The following is a 20,904-nucleotide window of genomic DNA, read 5'->3' on the forward strand; positions in this document are numbered from 1 at the left end:
CAACCTCCTGCTGCACAGGATTTCAAACTTAGAAATGAAGAGACTTCAACCCCCCAAAAAGTGTCATTCTGAAATGCTCAACAGCTTTTAATTAATTTTGAACCTAGAGGCAGAGAAAAAAAAATAGGCAAAAAAATACATCACAGCCTTAATCTAGGGGGAGAAAGGAAAAAAAAATCGTTATTTTTATAGCACATAATCAGACACAAATATATTTCACTGGAGGAAGGGGTAGGAATGTGCATTTCCTATTTCCTTTTCAATAGGCTGCCCTGAATCTGCACAAATCATTCCTAAACCAAAGTGAGGGATTTAAAAATCAACAAAAAGAGAGAAAAGCCTTGCACCAAGGAAGGGCATTCAACAGTTCCAGGTTCATGTTTTAACATAACTCTGAGTAGGGGGTGAGGGGACACATTTGTGTTTTTACAATATAAATAGCATTTGGGAACGGTACTACACATGGACACAGCTACTGCAGGACTCAAGCATGCAGAGGAAATTCCCCATCGCTCACAACCCCTCATCCCATCCCACCCTTCCCTCCCACCTCCAAAAAAATTCCTCTGCTGGTTAAATTTCTCTTGCAATTGTTTTAAATATTTCTCGCGTGGCCTGGCAACATCCTTAGTGTTTTATACAGCAAGTTTTCTATTTAATCACATTTCACCCGGCAGGAGACAGCTCTGTGGGAGGAACAACCCAGGCTCGGGAGAACCTTGCCAATTTTTAAACTTTTATTAGCCTCAGTTTGGTTTTATTCGTGGAGACATCTACTGAAAACGTCAGAAACTCAGGAATAAAGGAACCCAAAAGCAGAACCCATTTGCAGGCACAGGAAAAGGACCTGTGGCAGAGGCAGGAGAAAGGATGGGACCTCCAATCCTCAAGGGAGAACAAAACCAAAGTAAAAAAGGAATTAAATTGCTTTATTCTATCTCCACTCTTTCACTAGGACAGTTTAATACCCATGGAGTCTCTTAAGATGCTAATCTACCATCTGCTGGCCCACAAATCCTTCCCACTTATTCCCTTAAAGATCCAGCCAGAGCTTTGCTTAACAGCCTCTCCCCAGAACAACGACCACCTTGCAAAGGGGCTTAAAAATAATAATCAAAACAAGAATATTGTGTCTCTCCACCCAGCAATTTCAGGGAATTAAGCGGGGGAGATTGCAGCGCAGCACTCCAGGTTGCTGGCTGGGCTGTGCAGGGAGGGCAGGGTCTGGGTGCCCTCAGCTCTGCTCTCCCCCTGCACCTGAACCTCCCCAGCTCACAATGAAGCCTCCTCCTCTCCTCTGAGCTGCCCGAGCTCCTCAAAGAGAAGGGAAGGTTTTCCAGCGGCTCCAGCAGGGTTTGGAGCAGGCTCTTTGCCAAGCTCCACATCAGCTCTTCAGCCCCAGGGAATTCCAGAGGTCCGGGTGGGAGCTGCCCCTCCACACTGCAGGGCTGGGCTCTGCCTTGGGTGCTCCTTCAATCCTCAGAGAGCTGAGTCCAGTCAAGGCAGGGCTTGCACTCCTCTTCCCCAGGAGGAACTCACAGGCTCAGTCTTTGCTTAAGGAAAGGATGTCACGACAATCGGATGTTTGAGGAATTTCTTCTTTAATAGGATAAAAGAAAAACATACAAACACCTCCCAGGCTTCTGTCATGGAATGATTCTCACACTGTAAGGAGCACAACTCAAAAAAAAATAATAATAAAATTAAAAAATAAAGAGACAAAGGAAAGAGAAAGGAGAAGTGCTAAGGGAGAAGTGCTGCCAGGGAGCCTCTGGCTCGTGGGGAGCTAACACAAGCAGCAACAGAACACTTGCCAAACCAGGGTGGCACACTGGAACTCAAAGCCATGCTGACCCTGAACTAGAAAGCAACTGTGATGGCAAAGATGGGGAAGGAAGGCGAGGGGCATGACCCAAACCTGGCCACTTCTTCCCTAAGCCCCTCCCTGGGGACGTGGCAGCGATGCCAACATCCATGCCAGGGCGTGCAGAGAGCCACTGGCAGAAACACCCCAGCGTGAACATTGCTTCCCCACCTTCCCAGCTTACAGAGACAGTGTTTCTTTACAAAAGAACCCAGAACATTCCAGGACATCTGCTCTTGCTCTCCCTCTCCCCGCTGTAACATCAGTCACAATTCATTTGGGGGTGAGGGGGGAGGATTTAATTTATTTTCTGTTTTAAAGCCATAATCTAGAAAAATGTTTTGTGGAAACTTTCATTTTCCTATTTTTGCTTGCTTTTTTTTTTTAATAATGCTCATTCATAGAAAACTTCACAAAGGTGACGTCTATGTACAGAAAACACGATTCCAAAGGCTGCTTCAGTAGTCAATGTAATAGCACCTTGAAAGACAAAAGTTTGACAGATTTGAAAAAGTCATTTTGTTAAATTTTAACCCTTTCCTCATAAAAAAAAGAACCAGTCACAAAGCTCCATCTGTAGAAACTCTTCCAAAGTTTCCGTGTGAAAAGCTGAAGGGTTTCCAAGCTCCCCAGCTCTTGGTCAGCAACTCCTGGCAAGGTCGAGGTAGCAGCCAGACAGGGATTTCCTGCAGTCCAAACCAAGAGGAGATGAAAGAAATTCACAGCAGGCTATTGCACAGGGCTGGTCTTCCATGCCACAGTTTCCTATTTATTTTTTTCCACTAACTCAAAAAGGGTTAACTGAATATTCTGGATGAATCCTGGTTAAAACATGTTGCTCTGAGTCCCAGGCTGGTACTGTGTCTGCAACAGGCTCTCCATGAAGGCCAGGTAATCTGGGGTTTGTCCATATTCCTCAGGATTCCTGGCATTCCCCAGCCGGGGACGCTTGGCTGCTCTCACTTCATCTCCTGAAAACACATCTTCCTGAGGGGCCCCGGTGCTGAGGGACTGCAGGAGACACAAAACAGCCATCAGGGCACAGCAGGAGCACAGGGAGACACCCACAGTCCCCCCTGGGCTGGGAACACTCTCCGGCCCCACCACCGGGTTGAATGAAATGGCTTTAAAGGGTCTGAAAACACTCAGTAAGGCTGGAATTTAAAAAAAAAAAAAAAAAAGCTATGAAATAAATCCCTCATCTTTTCTAGGCTCACTAATTCCACTGTATGCACTTAAAGACAGCCTGATCTTGTAGATTGAGAGATTTATAGGTAAGAGCCACACTCTAAATCTCCAGTTTGGTGAGAAAAGGGGGTTTGGTCCCACGGAGATAATCAGTTCTCCAGAAAGGCCTGAGCTGCAGCCCAGCTCACCTCACCCTTGGACAGGATGACTCCACATAACTGAATTCATATGGTGTAAAATGATCTGAACATAATCTTTTAACCAGAGAAAATAAAACTCTGAGCTGAACACGTGCAAGGGGAAATCATTTCTGTGCCTCTCAAGCATCCATGGCCGGGATTTCTTCCACTCTGTGTATTTTGGGAACGACAAGCACTTTTACAGCCACAGAAACTGGAGGCTGCATTCACCTAATGTCTAAAAAACACATGAAGAAAATGTGCAGGGGTTCTGCAAGCTGCAGCTGGTTTATTGTTTGCTATTTTGGTACCCACCAGGCGAGACTTGACTCTCTTGGGAAGCTCTTCCTCCAAGGTATAAATATCCCCACGCTTCACCATTAGCTGAGAGCCATCCTCAAACTCCACCTGCAGGGAGGCAGAAGGTGAGCTCAGAGGCACATCTGAGCAGCCCATTGCCAGCCTGTGGCACAGCAGGAAGCACCAGGGGCCAGCTCCCATGGGTGTCTCTGTGGAATGAGCACTCCCAAGCTCTGGGGAGCAAGCTGAGCCCAAAAAGTGCTGCTTTCAATGCTGTCCAGGCACCTCTGTCTTATCCAAGTAGATTCATTCAGTGCTCCATGGATCCCAAAATATCTGTACTCCAGCTGGCCCAGCACCTCACATTTCTACTGATTTTTGATTCATATCCTGAAAAAAGCAGCTTTTCACTTATGATAAAAGCAGCCCTCTATTCAGGCCAATATGGTAATAAGAATTTCTTTCATCTTAAACAAAGCATTTTTACAGGTCACAAGGAAACAACTGCAGCTACTAAAGTACATTTGTATTTCAACCAGCAGAAATAGTCAGGCAGGTACAAAAAACTCCTCCCATGAAACCCATTTTGCTAAGCACTGATTATATCGTGAATTATGCATCAGATGTTCCAGGGATGTTTATTCATGGAAACGTGCACAGCAAAATGTTAAAACTATTAAAAGTTTTTAAGGGATTCTTATTTCCTTTGCCCAAGACTTTAATACACTTTTCTGCATAAAGCAGAAGCACACAGGGCACAGTTTAATAGGGGTGTCAAGTTCAGGCTGGACAAACTCAGAGGGAATAAATCATCTGCTCCCAAATCCTCCTGCTGCTCTGCCCAGCTCCAGCAGCCCATCCCTGGTGCAGGCTCAGCTCTCCCATCCTGGAGCACACCCCAGGGCTGCCTCTGCCACTCACCTGGTAAATCTGACTGATCTGGGCTGCAATGAACTTGGCCTTGTAGATGATCCCATCCGTCCACTGCAGCTGCACCAGCTCCCCCTCGGGAGGGGGCCCCATCTGGATGCAGTCCCTGCTCTGAGGACAGAGAGAGAGGGGTCAGAGACACGGCTCCAGCAGAGCTCAGGAGCCAGAGGTGTGCTAAAATCACATGCTAATGAGCAATAGGATGTATTTCTGCAGTTGTGATTAATTGTGAGCATCTCAAACAAAACCAGCCTGAGAGAGCAGCAACCGACTCCGGCAGCTCCTTCTGCTGCCAGCACCCAGCTCATGGACATTTCTCATTACAAATCCCACAGCATCACATCTCCTGCATCTCAAAAACAAGCAGGGCAACTCAGTGAATCAGTGGCACAATCAGGAAGGCAATGCATGAGCTGACAAATCAGCCTCTTCTAGACATTCCCTCTATTAAGTGAATTCCCTGTTTTGAACCAGAAGTGCTTACGAACAATCTGCTTCCCCCATGAATCACACTTGTCAGTTGAAAAATAAGATTATTCAACCACAAAACAAATAGGATGAAATTTAGAACAAACACTGCTTTCTGTGAAGTCATCTGCATTCAGCAAGATCACATCTTTGTAAAGCAACCAAAAAATAAATGAGATAATGTCAGAAACAAGCTCTGTCATGAAGAGCGGGATGAGATTTTCTAGGCGAGCAGCAACTTAAAAATTAAAATGAAAAAGTTAAGATTTGCTTTGCTGTTCCAGCCCAAGGCACAGCTCAGTCTGCAGTGCCTGTGCCACAGCAGTGTCCCAGAGCTGCCTTACAATGATGCTCTCGGGGTAAACGTTGTCGCTGTAGGAGCCGTCGTCGAAGTTGACCTCGTAGAAGGTCTGGGTGCTGGTGCCGATGACCCTGCAGCGATAGTAGAGCCCGTTCCTGTTCTTGGTGATCACTGTCTGCCCCAGGGCCACCTCCCTGCGGAACGGGACCTGCAGGGACACAGCAACAGCTGCCACACACAGCTGCAAAAGCTGCCACCAAAATTCCACGGAATCACAGGATGGTTTGGGTGGGAAGGACCTGAAATCCCACCCAGTGCCACCCCTGCCATGGCAGGGACACCTGCCACACTCCCAGGTGCTCCAAGCCCTGTCCAGCCTGGCTTTGGGCACTGCCTGGGATGCACCCTGTGCCACTGTTCCACCCTCTTCACAGCCAGGAATTCCTTCCCAACACCCCATCCAAACCAGCCCTCTTGCAGATTAAATCCATCCCCAACAACGGCTTCCTGGACAATCTTTCTGCATTAAAAACACAAAACGTTTTGAGCCTACACAGGTGGGGAGAAACTATTAAAAAAAAAAAACAGAAGCCAAAAAACCCAACAAAACTCCAAATCCCTCAGCCCAGCCCAACACCTACGTTCTGGTTTGCTGCTTTGTGCTTGAAGCAGGTGATGGACACCACGTAGGGCCAGTCGTCGGGCTCCATGGGCACGCCGGCCGCGTGCGCGCACGTCACGTGGAAGGACGTGGAGCAGTGCTCGTAGGAGCATTGCACACAGGCCCCAGACACCTTCTTCATCCTCTTCCTGCAGTACACACACCTCTGCAAGGGAACACAGCTGGAGTTACACCCAGCTCTGCAAGGGAACACAGCTGGAGTCACCCCTCTGCAAGGGAACACAACTGGAGTCACCTCTGTAAGGGAACACAGCTGGGGTCACACCCAGCTCTGCAAGGGAACACAGCTGGAGTCACCTCTGCAGGGGAGCACAGCTGGAATCACACACAGCTCTGCAGGGGAGCACAGCTGGAATTACACCCAGCTCTGCAAGGAACACAGCTGGAGTCACCTCTGTAAGGGAACACAGCTGGAGTCACTCCTCTGCAAGGGAACACAACTGGAGTCACCTCTGCAAGGGAGCACAGCTGGAGTTACACCCAGCTCTGCAAGGGAACACAGCTGGAGTTACACCCAGCTCTGCAAGGGAACACAGCTGGAGTCACCTCTGTAAGGGAGCACAGCTGGAGTCACACCCAGCCCTGCAGGGGAACATACCCAGAGCTCAGATCTCCCAAGAAGCAGAACCTGGAGCCCTGCAGAGCCCCCACAGGGGGTGGCACACGGCACAGAGCCCGTGGCTGCAGTGCCACAGCTGCAGTGCCACAGCTGCAGTGCCACAGCTGCAGTGCCACAGCTCTGTGCCAGGACTGTCTGGGCGCACCCACTCAGGATCTCTCCAAGCCAACATCCTGCAGAATTGTCATTCCCTGCCTCACCACTCCTGTGGCCATGCCAGCACCTCCGGTCACTCAGCCCTGCAGAGCCACGCTGGGCAAACACCCACCAGTGGCACTGCTGCACCCTCATCCTCCTCACATAAACACTGCACCTACACCTCATTAACTCCAACAGCAGCTGGATGCTCTCAGGTGCACTGCTGGAAAATAACATTTCCATTTTTCTGAAGGAACAGAACACAGTAACTGGGTGGCAATTTGCTCGATTATATTTAATGGGACATTGTATTGATCAGATCTCGTGGAATATAAAATCATATAACGGAACAAAAATACTGTGTGTTTATTTCAGATGCATAAGCATATCAACCATAAATATTTTATTGGCATCCATGTCAGATGAGCCACTGTAGATAATTCAGTCAGTTTTGCAAACAAAAGAAATAAAAACATTGTACAAAAAATACCCAGAATTATCAGGGAAAAAGTCTGAAATCTCAGAGACATTTTCACACTCATTTTCTGCAAAGCAGATTCAGTTATGAGGTAAATCGATGTAAGATGTGGGACTGCTTTAAAAAGAAATTACATTTTCTCAAAGCTAAAAATCCTGAGCCTGATGGCACTGACAGCGAGCAGGAGCTGTAGTGGGAACAAGACAAATTTCCTGACTCCCTATAACAGCACCATTTCTTGTTTCCAGACCCTCGGAAATACAGAAAAGGAGATTTTGGGAATCCCAGTCTAAAAAATGGATCCTTGCATAATGTTTCCAGGGATCCATTTGGAAACACCACTCAGTTTTTAACATTTCCAGGAATCTGTCACTGATCAGCAAATCCCAGAATGGTTTGGGCTGAAAGGACCTTAAAGCTCATCCCAATCATCCAGCCCCATCCAACCTGGCCTTGGACACTTCCAGGGGTGGGGCAGCTTCTTTACCTTATCTGAGGCTGGCACAAGGCAAATCAGGGCAAAATTAATACCAAACACATGAGACAAATGTGCCTTTCATGATTAAAATGAACAAAAGATGTCCCTGACCATGGCAGGGGGTGGAACTCCAAAACCTCCAAGGTTCATCCAACCCAAACCATTCTGGGATTCCTTCTCCAGGAACAATTCTCTTCCTTGAAAGCAAAAGATGCCAAAGAACAGGAGATTTGTTCTTCCTTATTCCTGTGCAACACTCCCTCCCCGGCTGGGCTCTGCCCCACATTTCTATGAAATAAGTCCCATGAATTAACTGAAGGCAGTTTGTTTACACCAAAGATTAATTTGGCCTTTTTACACAAACGAACAAAAGCCAGGAAATTCAAAGCCAGAGCCTGAGTGCTGCCAGAACGTGGGTTTAGCCTTTAATAAGCTGAGCCTTTATCACTCTGCAAACCATGTTCCAGAGCTGATAAGCAGCAGGAAAGTGCCCAGCAGGCCTGAGGGGAGTCAATGGCACTGATGCCATTATTAACCTGTCAATATCCCCCTGTCCCAGCAGCTGCTGACACACAGGGGGCTCAGGGAGCATTAACCCGGCCAGGGCAGGAATCTGCCCCTCCTGATGCCAACAGGGCTCTGCCAAGCCAGGATTAGCACACACCCTGTGCCCACACAAACTCCCTGTGACAGCAAAGGGATGTTCAGAGCAAATATGATCAAAAGATAAATGTGAGTGACAGTGAGCCTGATGTGTAAGGAGTGATGGGGGAAGTGACAATTCTTGGCTGTGAGGGTGGCAAAACACTGGCACAGGGTACCCACAGCAGCTGTGGCTGCCCCTGGATCCCTGGAATATCCAAAGCCAGGTTGGACAGGGCTGAGAGCACCTGGGACAGTGCAAGGGGACCCTGACCATGGCAGGGGTGGCTCTGGGTGGGATTTAAGGCCCCTTCCAACCCAAACCAGTCTGGCATCTATGAAAATGCAGATCTGGAAGTGTGGGAGATGGGATGGACAGAAACACCAGTGCCAAGTGCTGTGGGAAAGCTGCACAAGGAGATTTAAAAGCATTTGCTGTGGGAGGGAAAAGAGTCCAAAGCACAGGAGAGAAATCTTTGAAATAAACGCACACCAGAGTCAGGTCACTGCTGAGAGTAAGAAATGGGCTGTCTGCTGCATGATGAACACTGCAATTCATTTACTCCACTGAGGAATGACAGCTAATTATTCCAAATTTCCACGTCATAAATAATTTACGTGCACAGGCCTGTAATGTGCCATCAATCTGGGAGCGGGAAACTGCAGTTCTGAAAATGGTGCCATACCCACAAATGGACTGAAATTCTGTGCTTGGTCCATGCTCAGAGAACAGGATATTCCTATCACCAGATCACTGCCACTCCCTGGCACCTCAGCCCTCATCACAGGAACTTAAAACAATAAAAACATATTAAAAATCAAATTATAACCATGGATAACCCCTACCCCCTCTCTCCTCCACTACCCTCATCTATTTAGATCAACTATCCTCACATCATTCCTTCTCTCCTTTTCCAGCTTTTCCAGCCACAAAGGTCATCCTCCCAATTTTATCAAGTACTGCACCAAGTCCATCATTGCCAAAGTCAGGAGCTCCAATGCCATCACCTTTTAGTCTCCCTCAGTTTATCTTCCTAACTGCAGCTGCTCACCTCCAAAGCTCCTCCAGTGACTCCCCACATGCTCCAGGAATCCTGCAAATTCCCACGAAGAATCCTAAACCTCCCCACCATGGCTCGTGAGTCTCTGCACACAATCTTATCCAATTTACACTCTCTTTGTACCCCACAGCACCACTGCCTCTGTATTCTGCCATCCAAATTAATTGTTTAATCCTTACCTAATTGAAAACTCTAAAACTTTCCAAGTGAAGGGCTTAAAGCCAGGCTTTGACACTTGAGCTACAAGCCAGGCTCTGGCTAACAGCAGCACAAGGAATATGTGCCTGTAAATTCCAACACTGGCCTGTGTAAGTCAAGGCACTTCAAGTAAAAATTCTCCAGGTTCCCTGAGAAAGGAAGAAAACACGAGGTGCAAATGGAATACAACAGAAGAAATCAAACAAAATTTCTTTCCAGAGCTCCAGCAGCATTTGGACAACACTCTCAGGGTGGATTGTTGGGGTGTCTGTGCAGGGCCAGGAGCTGGACTGATGGCCTCTGGGGACCTCCCAGTTCAGGATATTCTGGGATTCTGTGACACTTTGCAGTTTTAACTGAGGAATGAATGAGAAATGGGTGCAGTGGGTCCATGCAGAGGCTCTGGCAGGCACAGGCTCTGCTCTGGACCACAGCAAAGCAGCAGAGTCAGACACACACAGACACTGCCCTGGCTCTGCAGCACTGCCAGGCAGCCAGGGAAGGGTTAAAGAATTAAGTCATGTTTCCTTGTGAGGCTCCATTAAGCAATACAAGTGAGTGTTGTGTAAAAGGATTTTAAGTTCAGCGTTACAAGTGCTGGTAATGAAGAGGATGCACGTTGGAAGTGTCAGCTGATCCATAAAGAGCCACGGCTGCAAGATTTATCACCCTGGCACTGCGCTGCCCCATCACTCCTGCTGAATAATGAATGCTTTTTACATTCACATTTGTGTACAAAACCCATTTGCACAACAGAGAAATAACTCTGGAAGCAGGGATAGGTTCCTCCTAATCTCTCACCCGGGCTGGCTGCACTAAGTAGCAGCTCTGTTAACGAATCCATCAGCACTAGCCCATCTATCACTGCTCCAGCACCTTCCCCATCCCACACTGTGTCACCCAGCTGACTTCTGTACCAAAAAAAGCAGCAAAAGCACAATTTATTTTGCAATAACACACTATAGTGATGGAGCATTAACTAACATTAAGATAAATTGCTCTGAGCTAATGAATCGTCCATTACTAATCCCTCGGATGAGGCCACACAGCTAAATAACAACTTGGAGCTGGGCTTGTATTAAAATCCTTACAGTCTTGCCTTGCAGTCAGGGTCACAGAAATGTTTATCCATTTCTGCAAGAGATTTCTTGATAGAAAGAGAGAAATGTTGTAAGGAAAGGTGAATTAGAGATGAACAATTCAGCTTCTCTCTAGTCACCGTGTCCCTCTGCACTCCTGCTGTGCAGCACTTGCAGTAAATGGAGCTTTTAGGCACTTTACACCTGACTGCAGGTGGGAAGGAGTCCCAGGCTCTGCCCAGGGTACAGCACACTCCCAGAGAGTAAAGGCACATCTGGAAATCAGAGCTGCTTGTGTGTCAAAGCACTGACAGGGCTCAGCAGACACAAATGCAGCTTTTGTTTGGAAATGAGAGCGCGATCACCTCCAATCCCAGCTGCCTCACGAACCCACACAATGATTTTCTGTCTGGTTACAGCTTTTCCCTTTGGCTCCTGCTCCCAACCACCGTCCCCAGGAAAAGGACACCCACCAGTTTCCACCTCTGCTCGGGGATGGCGCTGATGTCCACAGGATGACGCTCGATGACATTGAGGAAACGCGCCTCGGGGACAGCGATGGCACAGATCACATGGACCCACCTGGGGAGCAGAGAGAAGACACAAATCAGGGCCTGCCATCATCTCAATGAAATGCTCAGGAGGGCAGTTAACATTTCCCTGCCTCTCTCAGCATCGAGGCACATTTCCAGTGGTTGGCAGCCGTAGCAATGCTCCCAATTGACTGTTAATCAGGGTGGCACAAGGTAAATGTCTCTGGAACAACAGAGATCAACCTTCCCCTACACCTGATATTGCACAATGCTAAACATTCTCTGAGAAGACTTTCCTCTGAGAAACAGCCACATTCAGCAGGAGTTCAGGAGCTCTGCTGTCAAGCAGCCTGGTGCAGTGCAGGGCAGCACAGTCCCCTGGGCTCATTCTGCCAAGTCAGCGAGGAGCAGTTCCCTCCAGAACCCCAAAATTTGCTGCTACACTGAGCATTAAGACCAAATTCACAAGACAGGGAGATCAGGTGCAGCATGGACGGATAACACCCTCAGAACCAGCACTCACCGGCCATCAGTGGTCATCTGGAGAGCTCCTCCCCTGAGATTGCACAGGCAACACTCCTGTGGGAACACAACTCCTTCAGAATGGGCCCAAAAGCTCTGCCAGGCTCTTCATCCTCCCCAGAAAGTGCCCACACCCCACCTGGGATATCAAAGGCAATGTGAATCCTCCCCGCTGTGTCTGTGGAGTGCCGGGTGGGTGATGCCAGCGGTGCCAGGGGTGCTGTGCCAGCCCTTAGCACTGCCCATCTCCCATGTGAGATGTCAAAGGCAATGTGAATCCTCCCCACTGGGTGTGTGGGGCAGTGAGTGGGTGATGTGCCAGCCCTTACCCCCATGTGAGATGTCAAAGGCAAGGTGAATCCTCCCCCCTGTGTGTGTGGGGCAGTGAGTGGGTGACGTGCCAGCCCTTAGCACTGCCCATCTCCCATGTGAGATGTCAAAGGCAAGGTGAATCCTCCCCCCTGTGTGTGTGGGGCAGTGAGTGGGTGACGTGCCAGCCCTTACCGCTGCCCAGGCGCCGGCCGAGCACCGCGAGCAGGACCAGCCCTCGTTCACCAGCTCCGGGCGTATCCCGTAACAGCCTGCAACAAACAGAGCCACAGCCTGTCAGAGCAGCCCTTCCTCAGCACCTCTCAGTTCCACTCAGTTTCCCTTCTCATGATTTTTCAGTTCAGAAGCAACTCTGAGAGCGTTTGAGGAACTCTATTCCAACAAAATCAGAAGTGGGACCAGCAGGTCTGAAAACAAACCAACCAAACCCCTCCACAGGTAACTCACATTTGTTTTTCACTTTTCTAAGGACTACAATAGCAAGAATTTGTTTCTTTAGGCAGGAACTGGGCTCCAAAGTACTGGGCTCCAAGGTGATGCCACCACTGCGGGAGTGCACTCACAAATGGAAACAGGGAAGGGCACTGAATTTTAGCAAGGTTGAAGCAGTTACTTTTGCTGAGTGGTGTTATGAGGAAGGACAAGGGCAAGGAAATTCAATACCTGCATTCCACATGGTTAACAGTATTTAATTTATGGTTATAGGAAGTCTTAAAACCATCTCATTCTACAGAGCATCAATTACTGCAAACACCAAATCCTCCTACAACACCACCAAAACAGTAAAGTGGTATCATGCCCATTACAAAGACAGGGAAATAAGAACAAAAAAAAATCCTTAAAATTCTATAAAAGGCACTGAGGTTTGTCACTGAAAACAATGGGGAAAAGACACAAATACAGTTTGGAAAAGTAGATCTATGTGATTCCTGCAAGCTTGTAAAGTGAGTGGAAAATTGAAGATAAGCATCTCAACTAACACACAGCTCATTCCACCCAGCCTCTATCCCTCCTAACAAAATCTCATCCAGCCTTTACCTGTCCTAACAAACTGAACAGAAAATTTCAGCTGGGAACAACAATCTCAAATTCCTGAATTAAACTTAAAAGAAAACATTCAGAAAGCACTGGGATTGCCACCACAGCCTGATTTATAAATATCATCCACTTAACCAGATAAAGAGCATGTCAAAAAAAGTCAATACTATGGATCTGCAGCTGCTCTCCACATCTGAGGTCTCTTTTCATCACATGGCAAATCAGGGCAGCAAATTCCACCCAGGCTAGAACAGGGACAGGGAGTTCAGGCCAAAACTGAGCTGAGGGAGAGCCAGACCCTGAGCACAGCCTCAAGCCGCAAATGTGGAGGTTTAGATTGAAATTTAGGAAAAATATCTTCATGGAAAGGGTTGGAACAGCCTGCCCAGGGCAGAGGTGGAATCACCATCTCTGGAAGTGTTAAAAACATCCACGGATGTGGCACCTGGGGACATGGCTAGAGGTGGGCAGGGTGGTGGTGCTGGGCTGATGTTTGGACTTGGTGGCCTTGAAGGTCTTCTCCAACCTCAGTGATTCTGTGAGGGCAGAACAGTCCCATTTACCTCACTCCAGGTTGTCCCATAGGGATAAAGCAAGAAAAATCTGCTCTTTTTATGGATTTTTCAGTGCCTCAAAAGCCCAGAAACCTTCCCCAACCTTCCCCTCTCCATAGGGCCTGGCTGCTGGAACCCAGCACAGTTTGAGAGGGCACTTCCCAAGAACACACAGGCTGCCAGCTGCTTTTACAGTCAGCCAAAATACACCTCACCACTGCAATCCTGCAATAAAAGCAAATGGATTCTCTGCAGCAAAGTCAAAGGGATGTCACAGAGCACAAGGAAACAACCAGGCACTGGAGCCTCCATCAGATTTAACACCTGTCCTGTCCTACCCTCAAGGGGAGGGTACAGCCAAAATATAAAGCTGAGTTTCTCTAAAAAAAGATGGATCTCAGGTCTGAGCCTGCATATTAACATCATCTTGCCCACAGCCCTCTGTCCTTAAATAGAATTTGGCCACATAAACCATTCTATAGACTGGACTATTGCAGGCCTAAGGATGGACAAGATGCAGAACCCTGAATCATGAAGGGAGGATGAAATTTTCCTCCTCACATCCACTCTGCATCCCATGGCCTGATTAGTCAGAAATGACCATAATCAGAGATTCAGCACAGAAACAAAAGTTGCTTCCAGTTCCCCAGCCCTGCTGAGCTGCACGGGGACCTGCAGACTCTAAAATTGGAACAACAAAAGTAATTCCAGCTGATGCAAGTCAAATAAGATTCCCCATCTGTCAAGATCAAACAGCTGAACAGTAATTCGTCACAAATGTTAACTGGATGCTGTACAATCTCCACTGAAGGTACACTCCACCAGGATTAATCAGATCTTCTTTTAGACATAACTATCAGGGAAGCAAACAGACATATGTTCCCTTTTGTAATCAAGTGCCATTACTACAAGCACTATCACAGACACTAATAAAATATATCTCAAACTACTCCATAATCTCTGCTGCATGCAGGAACAATATAGCCTCCCCCAGCAGAACAATATTGGAACAAAATATGTGAGAGAAAAGAGTGCAATAAAGCCTTTGAGTTCTGCTTTATTACAAAAAATGAAAGGTATCAAAAGAAAGAATCTTTTCTCTGAGACAGAGAAGAATCAGCCAACAAAAAAAGCAGTAAAAAGAATATTGGTGTGTATTTTTAAGATCAGTGGCTGCCAAGATGGACTTGAATACACAGATGTGCTTTGAGAGAAAGGTTCCCTGTCCATGGCAGGGGATGGGAACTGAATGAGCTTTAAGCTCCTTCCAACCCAAACCTTTCTGGGATTCCTGATATCCTTGTACCTAGAAAGATAAAAATGGGAGTGACAGGATACAAACCTGCCAAGAAGGAACTCAAATACAGCAACACACAAACTCCTGATTTCCAGGGAGCCAAAGGCTCTGGGGAAGATGAAACACTCACTGGCATGAACCTGCAGGCAGCATTTGGCACAGGATATCAAGGGACTGGTTCCATCCTCTCCAATGTAGGAATTTGAAGGAAGGGGCTCGGTGTTTTCTCCACTTGAGGTAAAGCACATCTCTGGGATCAGGGGCTTGGTCTTCTGCCCACACTTGGAAAGGTGCACGAACGAGGACGGCTCCCCTGTGGAGGCTGGGGCAGCTTCCTTCTCCACCTGTGAGGACTGCAGAGAAAACCCCATCACTGGAACCTCCTCTTCCTGGCCACGGTGCTCCCTCTCCACTCTGAGCGCTCCCCTTGCAAAAAGGTCACCCAACACCTGGCACCAAATAGCCAACAAACAGCCTAAAATCCTGATTCCCTCCTTGCTTCTTCCCCTTTTCTTAAGGCATCAACTGGGATCTGTAATTTGTTGTGGAAGCTCAAAGAAGCATTAGAATAACGAGCAGCTTTTCCTGGTTTTCTTCTGCAAAAAATTCCTAAATTGCAGCTGAAAACACCAAGGAAAAATAAAAAGGAAAATATTACTAAAAGCAAGGCCTTCCCTCCCTCTCTCCCATCCCCTTGGCATCCTTCCCTACTTTTCCTGCAAGAAGTTCTCCTGAAGGACACTTCAAGGTTTCTGGTAGCTGACAGAGTTAATAGCAATGGATAGAACCAGCTCAGCTGCACCCAGTTTTCCTCACAACAGCCAGCAATCAGAACAGATATTTTACTTTCAGTCTGTATAATAAATCAAGAGATTTTATTGAAGTGGGTTCTGCTTTCCTCAGGAAAAGCTTCCAACACAGCTACAAGTATCTAAGGCACGAATTCCTGGTGGGCACACAAAGCCAGATTTGGCTCTATGTGAGAACAAATCAATGCACAACTGCACAAATAACTAATTCATCTGATGAATTTTGCCTTTCTGCTTATAACATCTCCCAAAGCATATTGGTAGTTTCCAAAAAAAGGTGATGGATGTGCTTACTCAGTAAATTTTTATTTTGTGGCTTGTTTGCATAAATTCAGCAACTGGGGCCCGTATGGAAACAGGAGCCTGGTGTGACTTTTCTCTGCATGGAACAGTGTTTGCAAAGCTCTTTCAGTGTGATTTCAAAATGAACACTGAGCAAGCCAGAGAAGCCAGGAAAGATAACAAAAAAGGCTCCAGCCACTGCCAAATCCAAACACATTTCTTTGGTGTGCAAATTTGTGTGGGTTTGTCTGTATCAGAAATGTCTGCATCAGAAATGTCTGCATCCTAACTCAGCCCTGTGAGCAGTGGCAGAGGTTTAGATGAGATATTAGGGGAAATCTCTTCATGGAAGGTGTGGTCAGGCAATGGCACAGGCTGCCCAGAGAACTGGGGTCACTGTCCCAAAAAAAACATGGATACAAAACCCATGGATACAGAGGGGAGATGTGGATTTAGGGTGAATACAGTGGTGGGGGACTGACAGCTGGACTTGATCCTAGATCCATTTCCAACCTTAATGCTTCCCTGCCTCTGTGATGAGGAATTACCTGGTTATAGGGGTAGAAGAGGGTGCAGACAGCACAGTATGGCTCACTCAGGGCAGCAGCTGCATTGAACTTCCTTTCAGCTGGGAAATTAAGTGCTTTGTTCTTCCACTGGAAGGAAAGTAAAGATTTCAAAGCCTCTGGATCACTCATATCTTCCTCTCCAGAAAATGGAAACATTTCTAGAATGAAAAGGAAAAAAAGAAATCCCAAAACAATGAGGAGTAAGTAAAGGCAAAAGTGATTATGGTTAGAAGAGGCAAAAGGAGCAAGGGTGAGTTAAACAGCTCAGGTCTCAACAACACAGAAGTGAAATAAACAAAAACATTCAACTCCTCCATGGTCTCCCATATGCCTATGCCCCAAACACTTCCTTAAATGGACAGAATATCCCCTCTGGGGACACGACACACAAGACAGGAGCAGCAGTGACCTGAAGGAACTGGCCATGAGGAAGGAGAGAATGGAGATTTACTGCCTTTGTAACTCCCTCCCCTTCCCAGCTGTGAAACCTCCACCATCCTTTTCATGAAGACTTCATTTGAACTTTGTTAAGTTCTTTATTTTATAAACCTTTCAAAGGTCCTTGGCATTTCATGATTAAACCACTGCTGAATCCATCTGTGGCAGTCTGGGGGTCTGAGTTCCTTACCCTTCCTTTTGAAGGAGCTTTGAGTCACTGTAAGTGTTAAAGACATTTTCCACACAAGGCTGAGTGTAAATCACTCCCTGCATCACCAATCTGCAAAGTTTCCAAAAGAACAGGGAACTCAACAACATCTTGGAAGAACATTATCCCCAGAGCTCAGCACATTAAACCAAATTGTTCACTGCTTCACTGTTAATTACTGGAAATAAGCAGTTTATGTTCTGCTCTACAAGTCTAAGTCTCCTCCCCAGTTCTCCCTCCCTTTGAAGATTTCCTGACTCTTGGGTTACCTGAAAGGATAAAAGGAACTTGGAGTAAAATGTTAATGGCTGAGTTTACATCTCAGATTTTAAATGTTGCCCATAACATATTTGTCAGACAATGTGGAAATTTTATTGTGTTTTATTAATCCCTTTTTTAAGGTGATGAGCGGTGGGTGTGTGGCTCTGTCACATTTCATACGAGGGTTACCCTCTAAAAAGTGTTTATTTATAAGACATGAATCAAAACCCACATTTCTCCAAATTTCAGTCGAGGCACATCAGGTGACAGAGCAGGATTTATGACACCAGTGAAATCAGTGAAAGCAGCAGCCTAATCCAGAGTGACAGATGGAGAGAAGAAAGGGAATGGCTGTTGTGTGCTGTCACCTTGGCTCCTCCCAGGATGGATCCACAAGGCATTCAGGATGGCTCCCACATTGCAAACAACTTATCAGAGCTGAATCTTTGTGTAAAATGTGCATTCCCTTAATTTACATGCTCACTGATCCTCCTGCAGCCTGCAGCTCATCCTGCACATCATTCCCTGGAAAAGCCTGGGGTGCAGAGAGCTGCCTCTATTCCCTGGTGGGGAGGGAAGAATCTGTTTGATCGGATTCTGCCCACCAGAGCTGTAAATCACTCCCCAAGAAATGCCAGCTTCCACAAGAGCTGCTCCTGCTCCACCAGCCAAGTCCCCAAACAGCATCCAACAAGTCAAAGCAGTGAGAAGAATCTGCCTAACGAGGATCCTCCAGCTCTGAGCTGGTTCCAAGGTCTCACACCAAAACAAGATAACAAGTCTCAGCTGCCTCTGCACACTTCAGTCCATGTTACACACTTGGAAGGCATCAAATGCATCCTCCTTGGTGAGGAAAGGAGCTCTGTGAGCTCAGGAGAAGCCTTTCCTGCAGGAGGAAAGGCAGGAAAAGGCTCTAAAATCAATGGCTGCACTCCTGAAGGAGGGTGAATGGGAAAGATGATGTCCCCTGGGATGAGGAGCTGTGAGCAGGGACTGCCAGCTACACCCACGTGCCTGACCCAGCACACAAAAGCTCCTTACTGGGGCATTGTCCGTTTTCTGAGTAATGTGGAAAAGGCCTCAAAGTGGGAAATGACACCACAAAACAGTGAGAGGTAAGAATCTTTTCTTTCCCTTTGGTCCACACTGTTGGGGATTGGAATGTGGGGAAAGAAGAATCAGTGATGTACAGTTAAACACCAAAAAACATTTTAATTCTCATTTCTGCATCTGCCAAGGAAAGCTGGACCCCAACACTGATGTGAATTAGGAGGCAAGCAAAAGGTTGGAACTGACTTTCCTCACACACATGAGAGCAGATCTGACCTCCACTGCCTCCAAGGACCAGCTCTCATCCCACTGCAATACCCAAGGCAGAGCTTTGCCTTTAAGATATTATTTTCTGCAAACTTTTCTTTTCCCTTTGCCCATAATGCTGCCTCATTCTGCAGCCAGCAAAATATTTTTCTCGAGTGAAAAAAGAGTGGGAGGCGAGAAGCGACACCTCCCACTGGAGAGTTTTGTTTCCAGCTGGGTTATCAAAACGGGAACACGCTGCATTTCCTACCAGCTCCGTGTAGCACAGAGTTTCAGGCCACCCAGTTTTGTCAGAGGCTGCAGCAGTTCCCTGGCTCAGACAGGACCTGCCCAGGGCCCTGGTGCTGCTCACTCACCCTCGTCACTCGAGGTCTCCTGTTTGACCACGGACAGCGGCGAGCGCGTCGGGGGCTTGCCCAGCGGGTGCCGGCGGCTCTTCTTGATCTCCATCTTCATCTTGGAGAAGGCAGAAGCAGCCTGGAAGGAAGCACAACAAGCTGGATGGGCACCCCAAAGGAGGGAACAGGACAAGAGAGGCAGAGCACCTGTCAAAGAGAGTTCTTGGATTCACACGGAAAACTTTTCTCTGCCTTTTGGCTGAACCACTGAAGGCTTCCGAGCCAATTCCTGGAGCAGATAAAAGCCAAAACCAACTCTTAAAAAGTTGGGTAACCTACAGAGTTTTCTTCAAATCAGGACAGCCTCAGAACATCTGCAAGCTGCCAATTCCATCAGCTCGTGAAAAGTCTGCTCAACCACATACACAGCTGGGAACTCCACGGAAATCGTGACTCATGGAATCCCAGACTGGTTTGGGTTGGCAGGGACCCAAAGACCATCCAGTTCCAACCCTGCCATGGGGCTGCAGACCCCTATACCAGGTGGTGCTTCCACCCAGCCTGGCCTCGGAGCTGTCCTCACACCAGCCACCACAGCCTGTGGACCACTGACTGTCACAGTCACATTTTCTGGAAAATTCCCTTTGCCCAGGATTTCTCTCCTGGGAAGCTGAGAAGCCTCAGAGAAAAAGGAAAACAATAATTATCTCATTGCTTCTCCTGTGTTTTGCTGCTTTGAAATGTCATTGGACATTGTTTACCAACAGGTGATTGTTTCATTGGTTTCATGAAAATTGTTTTGACTTATTGGCCAATCACAGCCAAACTGTATCAGGGCTCTGGAAGAAGTTACAAGTTTTCATTATTATCTTGTTAGCTTTCTGTAAGTATCCTTTCTGTATTCTTTAGTATAGTATTCTTTACTATAATATAGTATCATAAAATAATAAATCAGCCTTCAAGAACACGAATATACACTCCAAGAACCCTCTCCTGAACAGCACCACAAATGCCATTCACCAGCTTTACTGACTTCTAAAGGGTAATTCGACAGCAGCTGGCACTGAGAACTGTGCTGGAAAGTTTTTGTTCGTTAAGATGAACAAACCAGTTTGCAAGTGAATCTAAGGAGTCAGACTGATCATTCCTTCCCGCCACAAGAACTGACCTCGGCGGCGATCTCGGCGCGCTCGGCCTCGGCGCCATCCTGCTCCTTGCCAGGGCCCTGCTGGCGCCAGCCCAGCCCCTTCTGCGTGGCGAACTGCTCGAAGGCCTGCTGGCAGGACATGTGCTCCTTGTCAAACACCACCTTCTTGCTGCGGGGCACCACGTACAGCATGGGGATGATGGGCCGCGGCCTGAAGTCGTCCTCCTCGGCCGGCGCCTCCGATGGCTGCACCACGTTCAGGGGGGCCACGGGCCGGGCCTGCTCTGGGCCCGGGGCTGGGGAGGGTCCTGGGGGCCGTGCTGGGCCCGGCCCGGCCTCGGGGGTCGGCTGGGGGGCCGGGATGGGCACTGGGACAGGCCCTGGGGGCTGAGGGGGGAACAGCTGCTTCTTCTTGCGCTCGCCCTTGGCCTTCGGGGGCCGCGCCTTGGCCTTGCACTCCCCTGTGGAGAGAAAGGTGACGCTGAGCCCTGAAATTCTGGGATGCAGCATTGCCCTCCCTTCCCAGAGCCCTGTGCTGGGCTAGCATGTTCCACCATGGAATTACTGCTTTCCCTTCCCAGAGCTCTGTGCCGGGCTAGCATGTTCCACCATGGAATTGAGCATTGCCCTCCCTTCCCAGAGCCCTGTGCTGGGCT

General features: G+C 47.8%; 1 protein-coding gene across 1 annotated transcript in view; it reads right to left on the reverse strand.

Moving 5' to 3' along the window:
- Positions 1-611: 611 nt before the first annotated feature.
- The window catches only part of KDM4B (lysine demethylase 4B), a 73,763-nt gene continuing 53,470 nt past the window's right edge, over positions 612-20,904 (reverse strand). Inside the window, exons 12-23 of the mRNA XM_058820865.1 lie at positions 20,270-20,709; positions 19,120-19,240; positions 16,519-16,697; positions 15,010-15,232; positions 12,165-12,241; positions 11,662-11,717; positions 11,079-11,187; positions 5,872-6,057; positions 5,274-5,438; positions 4,453-4,572; positions 3,547-3,639; positions 612-2,875 (exon numbers count right to left, since the gene is read on the reverse strand). Of these exons, the coding sequence (XP_058676848.1) occupies positions 2,690-2,875; positions 3,547-3,639; positions 4,453-4,572; positions 5,274-5,438; positions 5,872-6,057; positions 11,079-11,187; positions 11,662-11,717; positions 12,165-12,241; positions 15,010-15,232; positions 16,519-16,697; positions 19,120-19,240; positions 20,270-20,709 (1,955 nt within the window). The 3' untranslated portion in view covers positions 612-2,689. The remainder of the gene's footprint in view (positions 2,876-3,546; positions 3,640-4,452; positions 4,573-5,273; positions 5,439-5,871; positions 6,058-11,078; positions 11,188-11,661; positions 11,718-12,164; positions 12,242-15,009; positions 15,233-16,518; positions 16,698-19,119; positions 19,241-20,269; positions 20,710-20,904) is intronic.

This window comes from Ammospiza caudacuta, chromosome 28 (genome assembly GCF_027887145.1).
Source record: "Ammospiza caudacuta isolate bAmmCau1 chromosome 28, bAmmCau1.pri, whole genome shotgun sequence".
Classification (NCBI taxonomy): Eukaryota; Metazoa; Chordata; class Aves; order Passeriformes; family Passerellidae; genus Ammospiza; species Ammospiza caudacuta.